The sequence below is a fragment of the Phaseolus vulgaris genome, chromosome 1 (genome assembly GCF_051622355.1).
Source record: "Phaseolus vulgaris cultivar YP4 chromosome 1, ASM5162235v1, whole genome shotgun sequence".
In the NCBI taxonomy this organism is placed as follows: domain Eukaryota; kingdom Viridiplantae; phylum Streptophyta; class Magnoliopsida; order Fabales; family Fabaceae; genus Phaseolus; species Phaseolus vulgaris.
The window spans coordinates 44,659,512-44,684,836 of record NC_143498.1 but is presented as its reverse complement, the minus strand read 5'-3'; the positions used below and the strand labels follow the sequence as shown (position 1 = coordinate 44,684,836).

Genomic DNA, 25,325 nt, shown 5'->3' with positions numbered 1-25,325 from the left:
TTTAATTCAAACACTCCTATTAATCATTGTATTCTTATGTTATTTATACCACATATATAAACAATTCTGTTACTATGTAATTTTCATTTAGATTTTTTTCATCCAGTTTTATTTTTTTTACTTTTAATATAATTTTAAATAAGTTATCTATTCTATTTATTTGTCACATTTTCTCTTCAACCAGTTTTTTAATATATAATGAAAATAAAAGTAAGATATAATTATAAATATACATTTTTTTTCTTAAAAAATAATTATTATACAAGGAAAGAAAAAGTACTCTATTTTTAAATTATATCATAATATAGGATATTTATTATAATTTATATGCTGAAAATATTTTTGTTTATTACATATTCTGACAATAATATAATTTATATATTTGGAAGAAATTATTTAAACTAATTGTATAAACATTTCCCATTTTTCATTTCTCAATTCTCTTATTCAGCTTTTTGCTTAGTTTCATCACTCTAATTTTTATATATTTTTCAGCTTACCAAATGAAGCAGTAGAATAAAATTCGTGTGACCCAATCAAACAAAAATAGTAGTATTATATCTGATAAAGGTATTTGAAATAAAAATATAGTGGTATTTGATGAAGGTAATACGCCTTAAATTAGTAATAAATTAGTCAACGTATTTTTATTTTAAAGAGCATAATTCCTTTTCATGAATGGTAGGTATGGTATGAGAATGAGAGTATGAATATGAAATATGAATTTATGACCTACACGGGCCATCACATCATCGCATATCTGTCATCTACTACTACTATATTGTTATGTATGCATTATGCATGTTCAATTTCAAGTACCGGTTTCATTATTTTCATTATTAGTGATTCTTCACTCGTCAACATGGCGGTACAATTCCCGAGGCAACCCAAGTATAAGAGGTAAAATAATTATAATAATAATAATTAAGAAAAAGGTATTTTAAAAAAGAGAGAGAAATTAAACGAGGCAATTCATCACGGAAGGGGCGAACATGGATGATGGAGCTGCTTCCAGTTTTTCTCTCTCTAGAAAACGCAAAAGCGAATAACTGAAACCCTAGCCTCAGTTTCTGTGTGTGCGTGTTTGGTATTATTACTTCTGTTCCACGCATCGAATTCAATTCTCTGTGATATGAATCTGTGAAATCAATGTGCCTCTTTCGGAATCGCAGAGCGAGTAACGGTTCCGTCGTCGTTTACCGCTGACCGCTATCATCGATGAAGTCATGGCGCTGGTGGCAGAGGACTCTGATCCTCGCTCTTCTCTCTCTTTCCGTCCTTGCTCCGCTCTTCCTCGTCTCTCACCGCCTCAATCTCACTCCCTACGGTAAAAACAAAAAAAACTTAATCCCCTCTCATGTGAATTTCTATTTTCCGCGTGCTCTCTTTCCGTTTTAGTTGACCTTTTGCGTTTCTGTTGAATTCCGTTGCAGCACGACTGGAGTTTCAAGAAGATATATCCAGTGTTGTAAGCATATTGCTTCTCAAGCCTGGTCACTTTATTTTGTTAATTTATTTGAAATTTGAATTGCTTCGGTAGCTTAATTTGTATGTTGCTTGAAGAGAATGCCTCTTAGATGGAATGTATTGAAATATTTCTATCTTTATGTTTTTGTTCTCAGTGAATTTTTATTTATCGGTGAGTTGAAAAGTTTGCCGGCCGATAGTTAACTGGAACTTCGTGTGCTTTCAATAATTTTACTTATGGTTAAACTGATTTTTAATAGTTAATTATGTTAACCGGAAGTGTTTTATTTTTTTAATGTTTCTTCAGCTCCAATTCAAATTCTACAGCTAACGATGCTCTGCTGTGGAATGGAGATTGATTGTTATCTTTTGTTTCTTGCAGACATATAGGACAGATCCTTTACAGCTAAATGCTATTGAACAGGTAGTGGAATATTTTATTATAATTTTTGCCATCGTATTTTATGTTTCAATTCTTCTGGTTTTCCCCATGAATAAAAGAATTGAGTTTTCCTTTGTTATTTTTTGCCCTTTTTGTGCAATGCAGGAAGGTGCTGAAGAATTAGAAGAGCCAAAAGAAGTTGTTTATATAGAAAAAAAAAATGGTCCAATAAATAGTTCCATTCAACAAAAGGTTAATGATTCTGAGGAATCTAAAATCGAAGGGTACAGAAATAACATTTTGGAAAGAAATGGTTGGTGTTGGTGCACTTTCGAAATTTTGTGGTTTACATAATGCCCGTCCAATCTGAAAATTTTGCCTTTTCCAAGTTTCAGAATTCAACCGGAACAAAAGACAAGACCAGAAAGCTCAGCGGAAAGGATTATTCTCCGTAGTTGGGGATGAGGTTTGTGCTATTTCTTTTGAATTACTGACATTTGAATTTGAAGGCTGCGAGACTACTGCTATTGTTCTATTGGATTTTTTCCAAAAAAGTTATTTGAAGATTCTTCCGTTCTCTCTTCCTGAGAGAAGTTGCATTTCTCTCAAATTTCAGAAGATACCAAGATTATTTTCATACTCTGCAAATCTGTTAAGATCTTCATTTCTTAACGGTCATCTTCCCATTTCATGTACATAACTGTAAATTTATAATGAATGCATGATTTGGCTTGTGTTTTAAAAATTGCTATAAATGCATTCGTATTCAGTTAAATGAACCGAATTGATGTAAAATAAAAATAAATTATCTGACATATCACTTGTGTGCTTGGGGTTTTATTTTCAGATTGCAACATCTTTGACACTAATGTAAATGATGTTCATGATAAGAAATTGGATTCTTGCTTGTCCATGGTGCACCTATTATGCACTTTCTTTTACTATTCTAAATGAGATTATCGGATTAACTGTTATTTTATGTATTTAGCTATAATATAGAGTATCCTGTATCCGTTACTGACCTTATAAGGTATTTTAAAGGTTATCAAACAACATAGCCTTTTAGTTCCAATCTGAGATTGTAGTTGGATAATTAATACCTCTGACCGCTTTTCAAAAAACAACATAGCCTTACTTTTTGCATACCTCTGACCGCTTTCCATTTTCTTTTACATTATCAAATGTCAATTCTTTCCCTAGAGACTGAATCCATTCTTTAATGGCTAGCTAGGTGGGAAAGTTTGAACCATTTTTACAAATTAACTACTAACGTGGATTTGTTGTGTATCTACCGGAAATTATGATTTATTCAAAGGATTCGGGGTTTTCCGGCTAGTTTTCTACAGGGGTCAGTTTTTATAATTGAAGCCCAACTTACTCTTATGAATTATCCAAGGTCTTGTTTGTTAAGCAGGTTATTTACCTATTCCATTCCGAACACAAGAATTTGAGTTTTTTAGCATGTTTTATCATATCTCCATTTGTGGTGGAAATTGCAAACTTTACATTTTTTTTATATGCCTATGTGTGTTGGATTAATGTATAAATGCAAATTGGACTGTAGAGAAGTTATATTCACAAAGTTATATATATTGTTTTTTGAATTTGGTTTTATTTGCAGAACATATTTAATTTAACAGTCACACATAATCAGAGCATGCACACTCATCCTCAAAAAACGACAGATGATAATGTTGAAGTGACAGATAAGCAATCTATGCCAAGAGCAACCCAAAATCATCAGATTTCACGTCCTCAGTCTCGGAGAGTGTCGAATCAGAAGGTTTTGGAAATTAAGGATCAAATTATTCAAGCCAGAGCATACTTGGGGCTTGCTTCACCAGGCAGCAGCTCACACTTGGTGAAGGAGTTGAAGCTGAGAATTAAAGAGATGGAACATGCAGTTGGAGAGGCTACTATGGATTCAGATCTGTCAAGGAGGTAAAATTTTCTTGTAATCCTACAACTTGAATTTAGTTTGACAGTTATTTATTTCCTTCAATTACTATAATGTAAAGGTTTCAAGAGAAAACTAATGCTTTGATCCTTGAAAAAATACATTATTTTTTCTATTTCTTCCCGGAACTAGTATCATCAATTGATTCCCTGTATATTTCAATTTGCTCGCATTTGGTCCTTTCAAACTGCTTTTGATTGAAATAAATTAAATATACGAGGTTTCAGCAGAGAACATTTAAAGTGGATGGATTACATTAAGAAACACGTTTTCAGGGACCAAAACATAATATTTTTTGTTACAAGACCATACTAAATCTTTGGCAACTGCTTGTTTACCAATATAAAAGTAGTGTTGAAGAACATTCACGCTTGTCATTTTTATGTGATATGAACTGTTAAAAGAAAATCAGATGTTTTTTAATCTGAAAACAAGTGAAGTTCACAGTGCTTTGCAGAAAATGAGACACATGGCGGCTTCACTGTCTAAAGCAGTCCGTGCTTACCCAGACTGTGTTGCTATGACAACTAAGCTCCGTGCAATGAATCATAATGCTGAAGAGAAAATTCATTCTGAGCAACAAGAAGCAACATATCTTGTTCATCTTGCTGCAAGAACTACCCCAAAAGGTCTTCACTGTCTTTCTATGCAGCTAACTGCAGATTACTTTGCCCTGAGACCTGAGGACAGGAAGCTTCCAAATGAAAATAAGATTAATGATCCAAAACTTCATCATTATGCTGTCTTCTCTGACAATGTTCTTGCATGTGCAGTAGTTGTTAACTCCACTATCTCTAATGCCAAGGTAAATGCAATTTTTAAATGGATTAACTTTTATTGATTCGGGTGTTTCTGCTTTTGCTTTTGGATAATGTTGAACCCTGATGCAATGCTGAGAAAAAACATTGATACTAGCCAATTGAATATTAACAAGCTTAGCTATAGTTCATTTCAAGTTAGTTGTCCCTTAGTGGATACTTTTTGAATAGTTGATACCCCACATGGCTTACCCTTATCAGCTAAAGTTGCCTGTCTACAAAAAATTGCAGCTCATGTTCAGAACATAATGATTGTTTTATACTCAAGATTTTTCTTCAACTATTATGTAGTCAAAACCATTGGGGTGGGTGGCCATAGGACAGGCAGTATGAATGCATGAGTCTGGAACCAATTTGATAAAATTCCTATCTTTCCTTGAACCCACCCCACTTATAATTGGCATTTGATTTTTGAAATATTTCTGTCTACATTGAAAGAGTTATCTTAGTTGCACTGCTGCTCAGGGCGCTGCAGAACATGCTGAAGAATTAAGAAGTCAAAGCAGTAAAAACACGAGGAATATGAATTTTTATTATGGAATGACACACTAATAAGTCAATCATCCTATAAAATACTTCCCTCTCCATCATTAACTAGCGATTAAACTTTGATTTTCTAGTTAGGTTGAGTTGTTTATACTTTATTACGTGTGTTACTTGTAGTTAATACGAGAGATGCAGTAAGAAGAAAGATATATGAGATCCCTTAGCAAGTAACCCATTCCCATGAGAATGCAGTCTTATGTACCCACATCAAACCCTGTCACTTAATGTTGAGTTGTTGAAGGCAGAATTTTTTATTTATTTATGAGAAGTACTGACAGTATACTATTTTTAAACGCACTTTATTATTGACTGAAATTTATTAGAAATAAAAAAATAAAAAATAGTGGGTCCAACATCTTGTTTACGGAACCTCACTGTTGATTTTGTAGTTTCCAATAAATTTTAATCAACAGTAGAAAGTGTGTTAAAACAAGTGTATTTTAGTGTATGTTGTTAGTATTTCTCTCTATTTATTTACAACATTATGAAAAGGACATAAATTGATCCATGTAGAAGATTTCACTTAATAAGGCAAGGCTTGATTGTAATATTATATCGGTTTATTTTGAGTTCGTGCAAAAATTCTTATTATTGAATATGAAGCTCATGGTTAAGTCTGTGTGTAGTGACAAGAAAGTGTGACAATGACTTTTAAATTGCAGAAACAGGGGAAACTTGTTTTCCACGTAGTGACCAATTCAGTTAACCTTCCTGCAATCTGGATGTGGTTCTTATTAAACCCTCCTGGCAAAGCCACAGTCCACGTACAAAGCATAGAGAACTTTGAATGGTTGCTCAAGTACAATACATTCAAAGAACGTAGTTCCAGTGATCCAAGATATACCTCTGAGTTGAACTATCTGCGTTTCTATCTTCCAGATATCTTCCCAACTTTAAATAAGGTTCTGCTCTTTGATCATGATGTGGTGGTGCAACAAGATCTCAGTAGACTGTGGAATGTCAATATGAAAGAGAAAGTAATTGCAGCAGTCGGCACTTGTCAGGAAGGGGAAACTTCATTTCATAGGATGGATACGTTCTTAAACTTCTCAGATCCATTCATTGCAAATAGGTTTGATGTCAATGCTTGCACGTGGGCATTTGGGATGAACTTATTTGATTTACAACAGTGGAGAAGACAAAATTTAACTGCTCTCTATCACAGTTATTTGCAAATGGTATGGTTAAAGAAATGTCGTTTTTTTGTTGTAGACCTACTATTTTTTTCTCTGTTAAGAGAGTATGCATGCTGTTCTCTTCTCACACAATTTTCCTACATTTAAGTTTCTTCAAATCTTGAGTTTGGCTTCTAGCATTGATAAAATAAACGAGCTCCCTTGAAATTGGATTTGCATTAATCGTGGAATTCAGATGTTATTCAAAGAAACATTTTCATTTTTCTAATTTCAAATGGTTGAATCTAATGAGCATATGTGTTGAAGTTCTTGTTTAATTTGCAGTTACATGGAAGACAAATTTTTTTCTATTAGGATTATATGTGATGTGTTTCTCTATGTTGTTTATTTCAGGGTTTCAAGAGACAATTGTGGAGTACTGGAAGTCTGCCTTTAGGCTGGCTGACCTTCTATAACAAGTCTATGATTTTGGACAGACGGTGGCAGATTCTTGGCCTTGGTTATGACTCAAATGTTGATAAAAACCAGATTGAGCGGGCTGCGGTTATACACTTCGATGGAATTAGGAAACCGTGGTTAGAAATTGCAATGGGAAGATATAAAAGTTACTGGACCAAATTTCTGAAGTTTGATCACCCTATTTTGCAACGTTGCAATCTTCAGGCGTAGCTAAAATTTGAAATATAACATTTTGCTCCTGGCAGGTTTTATTTGAGTAATTGGCTGGCATATTAATTGCCTGCTTCAACCGATTCTTTATTGTTCTTGGCGATTCTTCTTGTAAAGCCCTTCATAGATGCATAAAATTTATGTCATATATATTTTTTTAGAAGCTTAGCTAATTTGTAGGGACATTGAGATGAAATAAGATTCGCGTAGGCATTTTAGCTGCTTGGAGATGCTGTTGCTGGTTATGTACATAATTCCTTCCCGTGGTCTGTTAGATCGTGCTACCCTGTTTACCACCAATTTAAGTCAATTACGAGCGGTCTGGAAGTTAAAGTTAAATTTTACTTTCAGCTACTATTTTATACACAATTGTGGTTGCCATTTGAGTTGTGTGCTATGTGCTCATTATGTATGTTACATGAAGCCATGGGATTCAAGTATTGAAAGTAATAAATTTAGAGAAAAGTTTTGTTGATATTATGAACAAGAAATAAGATACATTTGACAATGTTTATAATAATATAATAATATTTTTAAAAAAAATAAAAAATGAATTGTTTATAATAATATTTTTAAATTAAAAAATAAAATAAAATATTAATTTATTAAAGTGTAAAGTGTATATTTTTACTGTAGAGTGTTAATATCTTAGCACTATTATTATCCGTGATGGATGTCATATGGGGGTTCAAATTGTACTCTTCTCCGCTTCTTTTTAAGTGTTGGAAAGAAAGGAAGCATTATCTAGTCGTGATTTTTTGGACAAATAACTTTATTAAAGATTTCTTAAATAAGTATTTATATTTAAGTAGCTTTTTTAATTAAAATAAAACATTTAAAATGTTTTTATATCATTGTAAGTTGTTTTAACAAATTATCTTTTTTTAAAATGAGATGAAAATAGCTTCTAAATATTTTCGCAGTTTTTTTAATACTTACATAAATGAGGCAGGGGTAAAGCCAACATCCAACGAAGCTATGATTGAGTTAAGAAATAAGGGACTCCGAATGGATTGCGTGACACGTGGAGAAAACTTATTGGGGTTTTTGCAGATATGGATATCAACGAGGGGTTGTCATCCATCCAATCCACGGTGTGTGGTGTGATGAGCCGATACTGCACTTCCAATAATAATAACAATTTTGAAATATTTTCTAGTGCGTACCGTGACAAAAGCGTAGCCATACTCTGATTCATCACTGAAGAAAAATGGCAACCATCATCGCCGGCAGCCCAACAACATCAATTTCTCGATCAGGTCTTGTGCTCAAGCGACCTTTTGGGGTCTCATCCTCTACCGTTCTTGGTGAGTGAGCTTTTTCATTGATCATAACTTTATTCAAGTTTTTCCTTCAAGGAAGATGATAGGATATATGATTCCTTTCAGAATAAACCTGCAATCAATTAATCTGTTCCTATTTCTGATTTTCTTGTACTCACAACGTTGTGGAACACGACGTAGCAATTTCAGAGTTCTCATACTTCACGTTTAGACTGATAGTTAGGGTTTAGATTATGCTGATTAATGAACCAACAACATTTTTTTCCTTACATAATTGTATAGGATTGCCAGCAATGAGTAGGGCAGGGAAAGTGAGGTGCTCCATGGATGAAAAGCCTTCCGTGCAGGAAAACAGTTCAAATGTGGGAATGGGAGCATCCTTGCTAGCAGCTGCATGCGCCGCAACCATGTCAAGCCCAGCCATGGCTTTGGTGGATGAGAGACTGAGCACTGAAGGGACAGGGCTTCCCTTTGGGCTTAGCAACAACCTTCTTGGTTGGATTCTGTTCGGTGTCTTTGGTCTTATATGGGCTCTCTACTTTGTCTACACTTCCAGTCTTGAAGAGGATGAAGAGTCTGGATTGTCCCTCTAAACCCCAACTCATTATGCATTGTATAAATTCCAAATACTTATCTCCTCCTCTGTTGTATTAAAATCTACTTGTGTATCCAACTTCAATCTTCCCAAGTTATTGATTTCTTCTCATGCAGAGCTTTCACATAGCTTCTTCTATACTCGTGTTTTACCTTTTAAGGTTGCCTGTTTATTGGTAGTATAACATTCAATTCTATCCCTGAAATTAAGTGGAAGTGGAAAAGTATAAGATACAATTCTATCTATTTAGCCATACATGCAAACATCTAATTAGTGGTGACAATGAAGATAAGTATTCTTCTAATAAATGTATAGATTAAATCAAAATATAAAAATGTGATTAAGCTTAGAGCTTAGAATCCAGCTTACTTATAATTTGTATTGAAAGTGAAATTCTATGTCCATTGGATGTCATTTGTATTTAGAGCTTAGACTTTAGGACTTTTAATTTGGTCTTACTCGGTAAATGGGTATGGCAGTTGGGGTCAGACAATGGTGGTTTGTGGAAGGAGATTATTGATTCCAAATATGGGGTGAAAAAGTCTAAGAGGAGGAGGGAAAGACAACAATGACTCTCTTTGGTGAAAAGATTTGAGGGAGGTCTGGAGCTTGGAGGGTTGGGGCCGGAATTTCGAAGAAGCCTTAATCTGGAAGGTGGGAACTGGGAAGGAAGTTTTGTTCTGGGAAGATAATTGGGTGGGGAGAGGGGCCTTGAAGACGGTTTTCCCAATGTTGTATTCCCTGAGTGTGCCAAAAGCTTCTGGGATGACAGCATTTGGGGGATGGAACAACGAAAAATGGCTTTGGAATTTCGTCTGGAGAAGGAATCTATTTGAATGGGAGAAGCAAATAGCGAAACGACTTTTTCAGGAAGTCCAAGGTGTGAATTTCGACTTGGATAAGGAGGACAGGTGAGTGTGTAATGAAGGAGAGGAGCTTAGGTAAACGATTAAATCGTGGCATACCTCCATCTAAGGGAGGATGGAGTAGGGAAGAATGAGACGGTGTTTAAAGAGTTTTTGAAGAGTAAAGTCGTACCTATTGCTTTAGTTACGGCTTGGGGGTGTTGAAAAACAAGTTAGCCACTAAGGCTAACCTGGAAAGGCGCGGGATCACATTTGCAAGCTCCACATGTAGTCTTTGTGGGGTCGAGAAGGACCAGTACCCATTTGTTCTTTGAGTGCATAGTTGTTTGATTATTGTGAAACCATTGTTATGCATAGTTGGATGTGCATAGCGTGTGTTTCACAACGTCGCATTGTTAAATTTTTTTTCAGTTTAGGATGAACAATGTGTCTGCTTCGAAATTTAAAAATACTTCTGGATCACATAATCTAAAAATGAAAAAATGAAAAATTTTATATTTATAAAATGTAAGATAAAATATATTAAGATAGTGGAAATAATGTTTTTTAAAAGATTTTTAATGTCCAATATGTTTTGGACTTTAAAGCTGGTTTTTTTTACATAAGTGATGTTATGCACAATTGGTTACTACTTTCAAAAAATCACTTTAAAATGAAGAAGCACTACTTCAATTCATATATGAAAATTGTTCCATATACATGCACGACTTACGATTTTATTTTTCCAATTATGTTCACGTTTTTTATTTTATTTTTTTAAATTGTGTAAGTTTTTTCTTGATTTGTGTTGAAGCCATGCTTGATAACATGTTTTTTTTAAGACGTGCTAGCACTACTTCTATTTTTTATTTATTTTGTTATTCTTTACTTATTTTTTATGTTTAAAATTTTTATAAATTTAGATTATGTAATTAATTGTTTATATGTTAATTGAATATATTTTTCATAATTTAAAATATTAATATGGACAAGTATATTTAAATTATTTTTTCTAAAATAGTTAAACATTTAGTTAATTAAATTAATTAAGTATAATTAATTTTTTTATTCTTACATTTAGGGTCAATATTCAATTTAATACAGTGTTTATTAAAAAAAATTAATTTGGTCTTAACGTTTTTTAAAATGTATTTAAGTTGGCTCATTTTGTTAACTTTGAACTAACAGTGTTAAGTGTTACTGATGTGACACAGATAACTACAAACGTGAACTCTGATTTGTTGTACACATGAAAGAAAGCGCAATTGTCACACTAAGAACCAACTTGTTGGGTCCATGATGATGTTCCTTCTTGCGAGTAACAGTGGAACAACCATCATCATAACCACCTTCATCATAATCTCCATCACTATTGTTATCATCCGTAGAAGAACACTTGGATGGTGGAGGAGACATCGACCTTCCAAACTTATCACAGTGAACCAGATCGGGTATGACAGACAAGGAATAAGGAACAGAGTCTGAGAACGAGTTGGAATCCAAGGAGATGTTTTTCAAAGAAATGAGGTCCCCAATGGAAGAGGGTATCTCACCCTTGAGTTGATTAAAAAAAAGGATCAAAACTTGGAGGGTGTCCAACATGGCGATGGAGGTGGGTATGTTGGAGGTTGATGGAAGAAATATCGATGTAGGTGAGGCTGGGAGGGAACTGCATGGGGTGAAGGGCAGTTGAGGAGGAGGACCTTTAATGCATTGCACAAAACCAACCCTAAAAAGAGGTCAAATCCTAAACCTTACATGTGGCCTACCTATACAACAAATCATAGTCCATGTTTGTGTAAGAATATTATGTGGCACCTCACGATTATTTATCTTATTAATTGATCAATTACCATAATTATCCTATTATATTATTGGTAATTACTTGATGGACGTAATTACTATTACCATAAATAATTAAGGTTTCCCCTTGAGTGTATTATAAATAGAGATTACCAGACAACTAAAGAGACACTCTCATATTCTAACATCACACGGCTGAAACTCATTCCCTAAAGGGATTTTCGAGCCTCTCATCTCTTTGTCTCTCTACTCACATAATTCCATTCTAAGCGATACACCCTAAAGGGAAACCCGATCAAGATCATGTCTTCGTCCCTCAGCCATACGATCACGGGTCTACCAGGGAACCCGATCAAGATCATGTCTTCGTCCCTCAGCCATACGATCTCGGGTCTACCAGGTATTATTTAATCATCATTATTCTCGTTTCATTATATGATTGAGGAATCCTAATCCAACATGTGGTATCAGAGCGTTTATGTTGCTTAATCGATTCTTCTTTCGTTTTCCCTAAATTTGGAAGAAACGAAGATTTTGATTCAACCTATTGATTTTCGATGTTTTTATTCTGGTATATTATTGAACCACTTATTTTCGAAAATCCACCTTGATATCATAAAAATAAATTTTAATTTTTTCGAGATCCATAATTATTTTAAGATTTTGAAATTTTTTGTTTAAACTTAATAATAGGAGTCTCCCTTCTGTCCAACGATGATGGGTTATGTCTTGTTATTTGAGTCTAATTAAGCACCTTCACTTACTTGTGAGTACACTTAATTATTAAATATTCACATGACATTTGCCTAAAAACACAATTACTTCTATTTTGTCCAATGATGTTTGTTGCACTTGTGTTTTGCAAACTTAATATGTGCATAAGCTTAAATGTTCACTTCTGTCCAAAGATGATGTGTCACATTCTTATTGCACATACCTTACTTATAATTGTTCATTATGCTTAAACAATTGGTAATTAACCAAAGTGAAAGTTGATTATTTAAGTAGAACCTAATCTAGTCTATTATTTTGATGTTATAATATATTTTATCACAACTTCATTATCATAATGGTTCTTACTTATGTCTGTTTTAGATCTAAGTTTCCCTTTGTCACTCTAACTTTTTCCTTAGCCTAAGTATCTTAATTTGTCGTCTAACCAACCCCTAATATGGAAATTGAGACCTTGACTGATGAAAATCAGTGAAGGTTTCCTAGTCCACTTCATTATGACTTCTCTTCCTTCTGCGTTTGAAGCCTTCAAAGTCAACTATAATACTCAGAAGGACAAATGGTCCATGAGTGAGTTGATTGCTATGACTGTTCAAGAAGAAGAGCGCCTGAAGCTGGAGAAACCAGATGTTGCTTACCTCGTGGCTACTGAATCGAAGAAGCGGAAGGGCAAATTCCATTGAAAAGGAATCTAATAAGGTCCCTAAAACTGATGCAAGTGCACCCTCCAGCTCTAACAAATCCACTAGCAAGTTCTACTGCAAGTTTTGCCGCAAGGTAGGACATAAGCAGTCTAAGTGCTCCAGCTTTAAGGAGTGACTAGCTAAGAAAGGTAATCATCTAAATATGATAATTGAGTCCTTTAATTTAAATGTTCCAACTAATACTTGGTGGTTTGACTTGGTTCTATGGTTCGTGTGACCAATTCAATCCAAGGATTCCTTACAATCCGGAAGCTGGAAAGAAACCAAAGAACACTTAAGATGGGGAATGGACAAGAACTATTTGTCGAAGCTGTGGGAACCTTAGAATTACTTATGAAAACTGGAAAATGTATTAAACTTTATGATACCTTATATATTCCCGAAATTACTCAGAATCTTGTATCAGGACCAAAGTTAGACATTGATGGTTTTTATGTTTCCCATGGTCATGGCACACTTACTATTTCTTTAAACTCTCAATTGTTTGGTACTGGTTTTCTGGATAACGGTCTCTATAAGTTAGAACTAGATGATAACTTCTCCAAATCTTTGTTATCATATAATATTAATGAGAACTTAACAAAGACCAAGAGAAAACGAGACTTAGAAACTTCATGCATGTTGTGGCATCAACGTTTAGGCCAAATTTCACGAGATCGCTTATCTCGACTTGTGAAGGATGAAGTCTTACCATCTCTCGATTTCACTGACTTTGGAACATGTGTCAAATGCCTCAAAGGCAAAATGACATCCACAACTAAGAAAGGTGCCACTAGGAGTTCAAAATTATTAGAACTTATTCATACTGACATTAGTGCCCTTACAGCATCGTTGGAATAACAGGACATAATTCATTTATCACTTTTATAGATGATTATTCTCGTTACATGTACTTGTATCTCATTAAGGAAAAATCTGAATCACTTACAACTTTTAAAGATTATAAAACTGAAGTTGAAAAACGACTTGATCTTCAAATAAAAGTTGTGCGATCAGATAGAGGAGGTGAATACTATGGTAGACATACTGATTTGGGACAAGCCCCTGGTCCATTTTATGAGTTTTGTAAAAGCCAGGGGATTGTGAACCAATACACCATGCCCGGTACTCCTCAACAAAACGGTGTTGCTGAAAGGAGAAACAAGACCCTAATGAACATGGTGCGTAGTATGTTAACCAACTCCAATTTTCCCTTATTCTTTTGGACCGAGGCATTAAAAGCAGCAGTTCATATACTCAATAGAGTTCCTTCCAAATCTGTCCCTAAAACTCCTTATGAACTTTGGACTGAAAGGAAACCGAGTCTTAGATATATGAAAGTATGAGGCTGCCTTGCTGAAGCTAAAGTTTATAACCCTTTCTTAAAGAAGTTTGACATGAAAACAGTAACTTGTCACTTCATCGGGTATCCCGATCACTCAAAGGGTTATAGATTTTATTGTCCTTCCCACGTCACCCGCATTGTAGAAACCAAGCATGCTCATTTCCTAAGGATTTCAAGATCAGTGGGAGCAGTGACAATCCTTACCTGGATTTACTAAAAGTACAAGAGGCGGGGGGAGATCTACATCAACTACTAATTTGCCTTTGATCACTCCTTTTGTACCCACTCTGCGTGTCACTGCACCACCTACTCCACGCTCAGAACCTGATGTTACTCTGAATCCATCCGAGAATGAAGGCACCCTGAACGACAAACATCAGTACAATGCAGAACCTGCTAATCAGCTCAGGAGGTCATCTAGAACTAAAACTGCTACTAATTTTGATGATTATGTAACCTACTTGACTGAAGCAGAAATGGATGCCGGAAGGTATACTGATCCTACCTCTTACAATGAAGCCATTACTAGTGATCAGTCTTCTGAATGAAATAATGCCATGCTCGATGAGCTTGACTCCATGAAGAAAAACAATGTTTGGGATCTAGTAGAATTACCCGATGGAGTAAAACCCGTAGGATCTAAATGGGTGTTCAAAACCATGCTAGATCAGAATGGAAACATTGAACGCTTCAAAACAAGATTGGTTGCAAAAGGGTTCACTCAGAAAGAGGGAATTGATTATCAAGAGACCTTTTCACCTATCTCTTGAAAAGATTCCTTAAGGATCGTAATGGCCCTTGTAGCTCACTTTGATCTAGAGCTACATCAGATGGACGTCAAGACCGCTTTTCTTAACGGCGACTTGTATGAAGACGTGTACATGCAACAACCAGAAGGTTTTAAACCTGAAGGTCAAGAACACCTAGTCTGCAAGCTGAAGAAATCCATTTACGGGCTGAAGCAAGCCTCACGGCAGTGGTACATAAAGTTTGATGAAGTTATGAAGAATCAAGTGGATCAATGCACCTACCTCAAGATGAGTGGGAGCAACTTTACTATACTTGTCCTTTACATAGATGACATTCTATTGACAAGTAATAGTATAGACATGTTGCATGAGTCAAAGCGCATACTTTCGCATAATTTTGACATGAAGGATCTCGGAGAGACCGCTTATGTTATTGGCATCGAAATATACCGAGATAGAGCTAAGGGGATTTTGGGATTATCCCAAAGGGCCTACCTTGACTGTGTCCTCACTCGTTATAACATGCAGCATTGCTCTCCTTCTGTGGCTCCAGTAATTAAGGGAGATGTTTTCGGTTCTTTTCAATGTTCGAAAACAGAGGCTGAAAAAGAGCAAATGGCGATGATACCTTATGCATCTGTAGTTGAAAGCATTATGTATGCTCAAGTCTGTACTCGTCCGGATATCGCGTACATTGCTGGAATGCTAGGCCGGTATCAATCTAATCCTGGTCTAGATCACTGGAAAGCAGCTAAGAAAGTACTTTGATATCTACGAGGCACAAAAGACTATAAGTTGACCTATAGGAGAAGTGACAGTTTAGAAGTGGTGGGTTATTCTGACTCTGATTTTGCAAAATGCAAAGATGACAAGAAATCCACTTCTCGGTATATCTTTATGTTAGCAGGCGGGCCTATCTCATGGAAGAGTCATAAGCAGCAATTAACAACAACCTCAACAATGATGGCAAAATATGTTGCAGTGTACAATGCAACTTGTCATGGAATGTTGTTGCGAAATCTTATCGATGGACTCAAAGTCATTAACTCCATTTCCAGGCCATTGAAGCTTTATTGTGATAACTCAGCTGCCGTTAGTTTTTCGAACAATAACAATTCGAGTGGCGCTGGATTATATCTTGATACAAAGTACTTGTTCGTACGTGAGTGAGTTGAGGAAAATAAGCTTTGTGTTGAGTATATTAGTACTAAAAATATGCTTGCGGATCCGATGACTAAAGGTCTCCCACCTAAAGTATTCGAAAAACATGTTTCGAAGATGGGATTATCTAAAGACCTTATTTAGCATATTTGTACTTATTTATGTTTAATAAAATTTCCTCATTTACCTTGATTTGTGTGTCCTTAAATATGTTTATGCATGCCTAAATATACATAGACACTAACTATACAAATCAAAGTCTAAAGGGCTTACTTATCAATTGATCCTAAAATTTACTTAAGTTTTAAATTTGTATTGTAGTATGATTAATGGGGGTCTTGAGTTGAATATTGATTCAAAGACTGTATTTCTCTGCTACAATTACAGTTTAGGACTAAAATGAGTATTAAAATCTGGCCAGACTTATCTAATGCTCATAATAAATAATCCTTTGGCCAAGTGGGAGAATGTAAGAATATTATGTGGCACCTCACGATTATTTATCTTATTAATTGATCAATTGCCATAATTATCCTATTATATTATTGGTAATTACTTGATGGACGTAATTACTATTACCATAAATAATTAAGGTTTCCCCTTGGGTGTATTATAAATAGAGATTACCAGACAACTAAAAAGACACTCTCATATTCTAACATCACACGGCCGAAACTCATTCCCTAAAGGGATTTTTGAGCCTCTCATCTCTTTGTCTCTCTATTCACATAATTCCATTCTAAGCGATACACCCTAAAGGGAAACCTGATCAAGATCATGTCTTCGTCCCTCAGCCATACGATCATGGGTCTACCAGGTATTATTTAATCATCATTATACTCGTTTCATTATATGATTGAGGAATCCTAATCCAACAGTTTGCACTTATCTGTGCCACATCAGAAGCATTTAACGTTGTTAGTCTAAAATTAACAGAAGGGACCAGCTTAAATACATTTTTTAAATTAAATTTTTTTAATAATCACTATAGTAAATTGAATATTAATCATAAGTGTAGGAACCAAAAAGGTAATTATACTAATTAATTAATGAAATTACTTATGTTAATGGAAAACAATTTTAGAAAATTTAAAGCAATGACATTAAAATACATGTTATCATTGAACAAAAATTGTTCATGTGTCATTTTCAACACTATAATCAAGAAAAATTAGAATTTGATGTTCAGGAATAGTGATTCCCCAACTTGACCGATGATCTACGTCATACATAATATGTAACATCCCTATTTTTACTCATATTTAATAATATAATATGCATGCAATATCTAATTAACATATAAACAATACATACAACTATCTCATATTGTATCTCAAAATATATCATTTTTCGTAGGGACTTTAATATATACAAAAATGTTTAAAAACAAAACATTCAAAATAAAAACATATCACCCTCCAACTACTCATTGAGGAGTTTTATCACCTGCAATCTCATCTGCTTCCGTGTAAATACACAATCACTATAGATAAAAAAAAAAAAAAACAAAACACAACAAACAATAAGATAAGCTAGGTATAAATTCTTTTTATATAATTTCAACTTCCATTAACAAACCAAAAGTCATAAATTCTCATACATTTTTCACAAAATCATCAAGTACCTCCCATAATTCATCATTCACATTCCTCATGTTCAACTTCTACTAACCCACATACTCAAACACTTGAATCTACTTTCGGAAGACTCGTGTATTGACTTAGATTCAAAGAACTGCATCTGTCATACTACCTCACTAGAGTCCACACAGTTATGCACAATAGCGTATAACCTAGTATGACAAGGTTAATTCATATGATCTGAAAGACCAAATTATATTTCAAATCGCAGATAAAATCATATGAACCTTCTTCGACTCTCAAAACCTGATAAATTTTATTTCTAATAGATCAGGAGAGTTAGGATACCTCATTTTAGACCAATTCCTAGTCAATGCACATCCTAAACAATCTCAACATGGTATTTTCTTTACTGAAAATACTATGTTTTGATTAATATTCATAATCCACATTTCACAATATCCAAAATTACACAATTAAATCACACCAAATCTTAGAATTTCAAAAAACACAAAAAAAAATCATCCAAGAATCACATAAATATCTGATTAAAGGATTTTTTAATTAAAATACATAAAATAAAATTTTACATAAATTATAATTAAAAACAATAAAACAAAAATAAACCAACCTTTTAAAAGAAAAAAAAAATAGTTTTTAGGTTTTTTTTTCTCATGTTCAACTTCTACTTACCCACATACTCAAACACTTGACTCTACTTCTAAAAGACTCGTGCATTGACATAAATAAAAAGAACTACACTTGTCATACTACCTCATTGGAATCCGCACAGTTATGCGCATAAAGTAATCTCAATATCATATAACCTAGTAGACAAGGTTAATACATATGATTTGAAAGACCAGATTATATTTCAAACCATAGATAAACTCATATGAACCTCCTTCGACTCTCAACACCTGATAATTTTATAAATGTGATTATGATATATCAGGAGAGTTGGGATACCTCCTTAGAGTTGGGATACCTCCTTTTAGGTCAATTCCTAGTCAATGCACATACTAAACAATCTCAACATGGTATTTTCTTTACTAAGAATACTATGTTTTGATTAAGATTCATAATCCACATTTCACAATATCCAAAATAACACAATTAAATCACACCAAAGCTTAGAATTTCAAAACACACAAAAAAAATTCATCAAAGAATCACATAAATAACTAATTAAAGGATTTTCAATTACATAAAATAAAATTTTACATAAATTATAATTAAAAACAATAAAAAAAAATAAAGTAACCTTTTAAAAGAAAAAAAAAAGTTTTTAGGTTGTTTTTAGGATAGTTTGAGCGAAAATCATAATTTAAGTGAGAAGGGGCTCCCTTAAGCGAAAATCCCCTCGTTTGAGCGCAAATAAACCCGAGAGCACCCCAAAATTCATCCCATTTTCGCTTCAGCGATATTTCCTCTCACTTGGGTGAAAATGAGTCTGGAAGTCATTGTCTCAGGCTAGGTTGAGCGAGATATGCAGATTAAAACGACATATAACTATTCAAATTTAACTTTTTCAACAAATTCTTTTCATACCCAAACACATTAAACCAAAAACAATGACAACTCCCTGCGCAGAGTTGGATGATAATCCTAATAAAGCTAATATGTCAATTTATAATATCATTTACATATATTCAACATCTTAAATCAAATTCATTTAAAATCAAAGAACCAATACTTACAAATTCTTACATTTCAATTATATCATAATACAATTCAATTCATTCAAACACTTTTAATCTCAATCAAAACACATTCAATAACTTAGTCGTATCAAATTCAACCTATACTATACAAAATTATCAAAATCAACCATTTCACATTTAATTTCACTCAATACACTAATTTACTCAAACAAACAAAAAAAAACAATCCTACAAGGAGATTTTGAAACTGGTGACCATGTCAACCTCACATCCAGGTCTTCTAACATAGGGTTCTATTGGAAATTAAAACTAGTTTCCTTTACCTGAGTTTTTGACCAGGTGCTCACTAAGAGTTCCAAACCTATCAAAAGCTGAATGGTAGCTTAACCTGCACCACAAAGTCCTGGTAAAAAATCTAACTATATCACTAGAACTTTGAGCTAACAAAGACGAATCCTGAAGCTAAAAGAGACACATGCAAAGCCTAGACCGAGACAAACCTAACAAGTTCAAAATTTGACTAAAAGAGAATAGCAAAAATGAACTTACTCTATTAGAGATTCTGATCAGGCAATCTTGTAGTCTTTGTTGTAAGGAGTCTAATGGCGGACTTTGATCGTCAAACTGATGAGGAGGGGGTTAGAATCTTAGAAAGAGGGATAGAAATGGAAAAGAGTAGTTTTAGATAGATGATGGTTCTTTTAAAATGAAACCTGAATAATTGAATTTTCTATTTATATACTCTTTATTTTAATTATAAAATATTCATGTGTCATTTAAAATATATCACTTCTACTCTAAGGTTATTTTCTAAATCCTTACATAGTAAATTTATATGACTGGTGATGTGATTATGGGGCATTTCAAGCTCTTTAACTTCCTTATCCTCATGTAAGTGTTGTTTGTTCCACTTGTCACTTAGAATTGTTACATATGTTGACTCACTTTACAATTTACACAATATTTAAAATATTAATTGAAATAAAAGGAAAAATAAATATGTAATAAATTATTTATCATTGTCCATGTAGACAAATTCTATGAGTGTGACATTCGTTGCAAAAATAAGAACAATTTTTGGATTATTTTGACCTGAATGATCCATTTTGTTATGGATCATAGTTGTTGGTGTTCCTGACTATTTGTGGCACATGTGAGGGTCTGGAATAAGGTTCAAACATGTATATGTTGACCAATAATTTTCATTTTGGATAGAATGATATTAAATTTCGTAAGTCTTGTAGATGTTGTGTAGTATAAGTTAGGTCAACATATGTTAGTAGTTGCAAGTAGCAACTGAAACAAACGTCATTTACATAAGGGCAAGGTAGTCAAAGTTTGAAATGTCCCACAATCACACCACTAATCATTTAATTTTTGTATGAGGTTGTCAGCCAAGTTAGGAAGTTGTTATTTCATGAACATCAAATTTTGAATTGTGTTGATTATAACATTGGATATGAGACATAAATCTCTATTTAATTATATCATATATTTTAGTTGCATTGCTCTAAATTTTCTAAAATGTCTTTCAATTAACATACGTAGTTACATTAACTAATTTAATTAACTAAATATTTAACTATTTTAAAATAAATAATTTAAATATAAGCCTACAATAATATTTTAAATAATCCAAAAATATTCAATAAATATTTAAATAAATTATTAATCATATTATCTAAATTTATAAAAAAAAACATAAAAAAAGAAATAAAGAATAAAAAAAAAGAATTCGAGCTAGCCATCACACTTCAACAAAACAATAAAGAAAAGAATGTAAAATATACTAGACTTCAACCTAAATCAGGAAAAGAAATACATATTTAAAAAAATATGAAAACATATTTGATAGCATAATTTTATATAAACTGAAAAAAAAATCCATAAATCATATATGCATGCCCTGTTGTATGAAAAAAAAATAGATATAAACTAAAATCATACATTTGACACAACTTCTTCATTTTAAATCCATTTTACAAACACGATTCTAATTATATAATTTATAATATCTACTCCATTTATGTAATTCTTTTATCAAAATTATATCACGGTGAAAAAAGTCTTAAAGTCTAATGTGAGTGCGTCGTGTTTCCTCATAGTTCTAGAAAGTTTTAACTAACCCCTTTTCATTCCGCCAAAATGTTCCAAAATGCAAATGGTTTACGTAGAAAAATATTTCACATTATTCTTACTTCATCCTACACCCCTAATAAATATTAATATTTTAATTATTTATAAAAATTAACAATTTTAAAATATTTTGCATTTTATTTGTATTTTCATTAAGGTTTTCTTCTTTAATTTTTTATTATAAATATTAATATTTATTATGAACTGAGCGGGAAAAGAAAGTATAAAAATATCATAATCCTTACGGAATTTAACTAAAATAATAGCATTAAAGTAACTTTAATTTTTAAAAGCAAAAATTTAAACTAATGGGTTGAAAATTAATTGTTACCAGTATTCATCAATAAGGGGATCATAGCAAATTGACAATCATGTTTGAAGTCGTAATTAACAAATAATAAATTTTACATGTTTTTTTGGTATTCTATATTCTAATATTTAAACTATTATGTTAAACTCATTTAATGTGTTTAATTACATTATCTTAGCACGAACTCCAAAGTGCAGTACATATTTATAATAGATAAGTAATATTTATCACATGCAACAAGAAATAAAAAGTTGATTTTGAATCCCACCTTTAAGTGTTCTTACAACTTCCCAATCTCCAGGAATCCCACATTGTTTATAATTAATGAACCGCAAAAGTGAGATAACAAAATGCACGAAACCTGATTTTGGTTTTGGTAATGTTGAGCGACGAAAACGGGGTTTTTCACAAAAAAATGGTGTATTTTTTTTTCACATTTACGTAAATGGCAAAAGTAGAAAAAATTATAGAAATGGGCAATTTTTGGTCAAAGTTGTCAATGGTGTAGGCAACATCAATTAAATTTGTTAATCTCTTCACTTTTTATTTTTTAATTAAAGTTTCTAACAGGGTTGGCAACTTTAGTGTAAATAAAATTGGATATTGGATTGACAATTTCACTCCATTAAAGTTGTCAACCGTATTAGCAAGTTCAATTCATATTTTTTTATATAAATGACAATTAATATTTTTGGAAATAAAAGTATATAAATAATATTTTAAAAAATGACAATTAATTATAATATCAAAATTTAATTTAATTTTATTTAAGAAAATGGTATATAAAGTTGAATAATTAAAATTACTTTTTTTACAATAATTTTAAATAAATTGGATTAAAAATGAGTTGTGTGATAAATTAAAAATATTTACTATTTTTTAAATATTGTTAAAGTTAAAAATACACTTACAAAAATGTGGTATGATTTATGTATAAATTTTTAGATTATATAATATATGAAAATGTATTTATGTAAAATAAATGAAAATATTGAATATAAGTCATTAAAAGAAGATGATATTAAAATATTTGATAACAACATTACAAAGGATGATTCTACTGTCTAAATGGACAATTTCCTCTGTTATGACCTTCATTGCGACAGTAAGAACATTTTTTTGGCTTGTTTTGAATTGGTTGATCCATTTCATTATGCAAACGAGTTGTAATTGGTCGTCCCGAGTTTTTACGTCGCATGTGGGGGTCAGGTATGAAATTTGGTCTGGTATAAGTAGACCAATAATTCTCGTTTCGAACGGGATGGAATTGAACTTGATATGCCTTTCTAATCGTGTGGAGGTTGTAAACCGGATCAATGAATGTCGTCATTTGTAAATTATAAGAGGAACAAACGGCAATAACATGACGACAGGGAAGTCGAAGAGCTTGGAAGTGACCACAATCACACTACCAATCATTTAATCTAACTGTATATGACTGAGGTCGTCGACCATGTTGGGGGGTGGCTAATTCTTGGACATCAAATTCAGAATTTTCTACATTAAACCTTTCCACGAAACACATAGTCGAATCTTGTTGATTTTTTCTAAATAAGGTTGTGATATCTTCTGGATAATGATGACCTGCACGTAACATGTTGCCTTAACCAAAGCGGAAATCGGTAAGGAACGAGCTCCCTTAAGCAGGAAGTTAATGCATTCCGCTAGATTTGTGGTCATGTGACCATACCTCTTTCCCCCATCGTATGCTTGAGTCCATTTCTCTAACGGTATGCGATCTATCCAGGAAAATGCTTGCTTGAACTCAAATCGCATAACTAATAGTTTTGCCTGTACTATCGGTTGTTTCATCTCATAAGCTGTCATAAAGAAGTAAATGAATTTAGTTAAATGGTAAAAAGTCGTAATTATCTATTAGAGAAGGTAAGCAATGTTATTACCCATGTTAATCAACTGTTGTTTGAGCTGGGCATTTTTGAATTTTTTGTTGAAATTCGATGCGATATGACGTATGCAATACACAGAAACGAGGTCGTTTCCTTCCCATCCAACTTCTTCGGATTGTAATCCTGAAATTATACCGGTTCCTCTATCAGTAATCATGCACAAATTTGGCTGAGGTGTCACATATTGTCGCAATAATTGGAAGAACCAAATTAAAGCCTCCCGAGTCTCGCCTTCAACAATCGCAAACGCCAATGGAAATATGTTTCGATTCTCATCTTGAGCGATTGCGGTCAACAATGTTCCATGGTATCTTCCAGTTAGAAATGTCCCATCAACTTGTACAATGGGCTTGCAAAAATTGAAACCATCGATACAAGGCTTGAAAGACCAAAACACGCGATCCAACGTGTAACAAGAATTGTCTTGAGCACCATCAACCATACAAGGAGAAGCAATATACTGCACCATTGTCCCCGGATTGCTCTCTTTTACTGCTTCCAACCATCTAGGAAGATCATTGTAGGATTGTTCCCAATCGCCAAATGCCAAAGCAAGAGCTTTCTGTTTTCCCAACCAAGCTTTTCTATATGTGATAGTATAGCCATACAAATTTTTTATTTCTGCAATTAAGCTTTTAATTCGGACAAAAGGGTTTGCTTTTACTAAAGTCAGCACCATGGACGCAATATGGGTTGAGTCCAAATTAACATGGTCTGCCGAAAGATTTGTTGACAAACAACTATGTTGTGCATCAATTTTCTTTATCTCCCATTGACTTCGGATTTTACTAAAAGATGCACGTAATCTCCATTGGCACCCTCCCTCATGATGTATGCACCGAGCGACATATATGTCTGGCTTTGATTCCACGACAACAAATTTGTAATCGTTGTCTATGTGGTATTGTTTTATGGCGTTCAATGTCGCCTCCTTTGACATGAAACACATGTGTTCATTGAGGTCGCGGTCAATGTTATGTTCGGATTGACTGCCAGACGGAATATACTGTGAAGAAGATCTGTTGAACTGATCTTCATCATCCAAATCAAAGTCGTAGTTCTCTCCATCTTCACTTATGTCGTCCACGATGCCTCTAATTATTGGTTCTTCATGTTCGCTTAGTGACGTTCCACCGACATTCCTCGTGTCCATCTGCATTTTAAAAGAAATAAAATTACCTTATACAAATATATATATATATATATATATATATATATTATATGTGTGTGTGTTGCCTAAATAGGAGGAAATAAGATGATAAACAAGAATGTATTACCTTGACGATTTTGTTTGAACTTTACACTAGAAGGAGAAAATAATGTGTCCCACAAACTTTCTCCTCAATTTTTTTTACTTGGATACAAGATATATATATATATATATGTGTGTGTGTGTGTTGCCTAAATAGGAGGAAATAAGATGATAAACAAGAATGTATTACCTTGACGATTTTGTTTGAACTTTACACTAGAAGGAGAAAATAATGTGTCCCACAAACTTTCTCCTCAATTTTTTTTACTTGGATACAAGAATTAAGACAAGAACATGTGTAGAAG

At 33.2% G+C, this 25,325-nt stretch overlaps 3 protein-coding genes across 8 annotated transcripts; 2 read left to right on the top strand and 1 right to left on the bottom strand.

Moving 5' to 3' along the window:
* The first annotated feature begins 727 nt into the window (after window positions 1–727).
* Window positions 728–7,356, top strand: LOC137814268 (putative galacturonosyltransferase 6). Of its 6 annotated transcripts, none has more exons than XM_068616900.1 (10): window positions 728–900; window positions 1,173–1,327; window positions 1,434–1,468; window positions 1,850–1,891; window positions 2,015–2,162; window positions 2,245–2,315; window positions 3,471–3,790; window positions 4,254–4,611; window positions 5,833–6,348; window positions 6,700–7,356. In XM_068616900.1, the coding sequence occupies exons 2-10, from the start codon at window positions 1,219–1,221 to the stop codon at window positions 6,973–6,975; spliced, it is 1,875 nt and encodes a 624-aa protein (XP_068473001.1). In that variant the 5' UTR covers window positions 728–900; window positions 1,173–1,218; the 3' UTR covers window positions 6,976–7,356. The 6 variants fall into 6 exon arrangements, with proteins under 6 accessions (XP_068473001.1, XP_068472998.1, XP_068472999.1 ...); XM_068616897.2 differs by having other exon boundaries at window positions 776–900; window positions 2,239–2,315; XM_068616898.1 differs by having other exon boundaries at window positions 818–1,087.
* A 776-nt stretch (window positions 7,357–8,132) lies between these two features.
* LOC137814267 (photosystem II reaction center W protein, chloroplastic) lies at window positions 8,133–8,981 on the top strand. Its single transcript, XM_068616894.2, has 2 exons — window positions 8,133–8,282; window positions 8,541–8,981. The coding sequence occupies exons 1-2, from the start codon at window positions 8,186–8,188 to the stop codon at window positions 8,849–8,851; spliced, it is 408 nt and encodes a 135-aa protein (XP_068472995.1). The 5' UTR covers window positions 8,133–8,185; the 3' UTR covers window positions 8,852–8,981.
* Window positions 8,982–23,358: 14,377 nt separating this feature from the next.
* Window positions 23,359–24,921, bottom strand: LOC137816044 (uncharacterized). The gene is made up of 2 exons (XM_068619145.1): window positions 23,763–24,921; window positions 23,359–23,681 (listed from the first exon to the last, which is right to left on the bottom strand). The coding sequence occupies exons 1-2, from the start codon at window positions 24,919–24,921 to the stop codon at window positions 23,359–23,361; spliced, it is 1,482 nt and encodes a 493-aa protein (XP_068475246.1).
* Window positions 24,922–25,325: the final 404 nt, after the last annotated feature.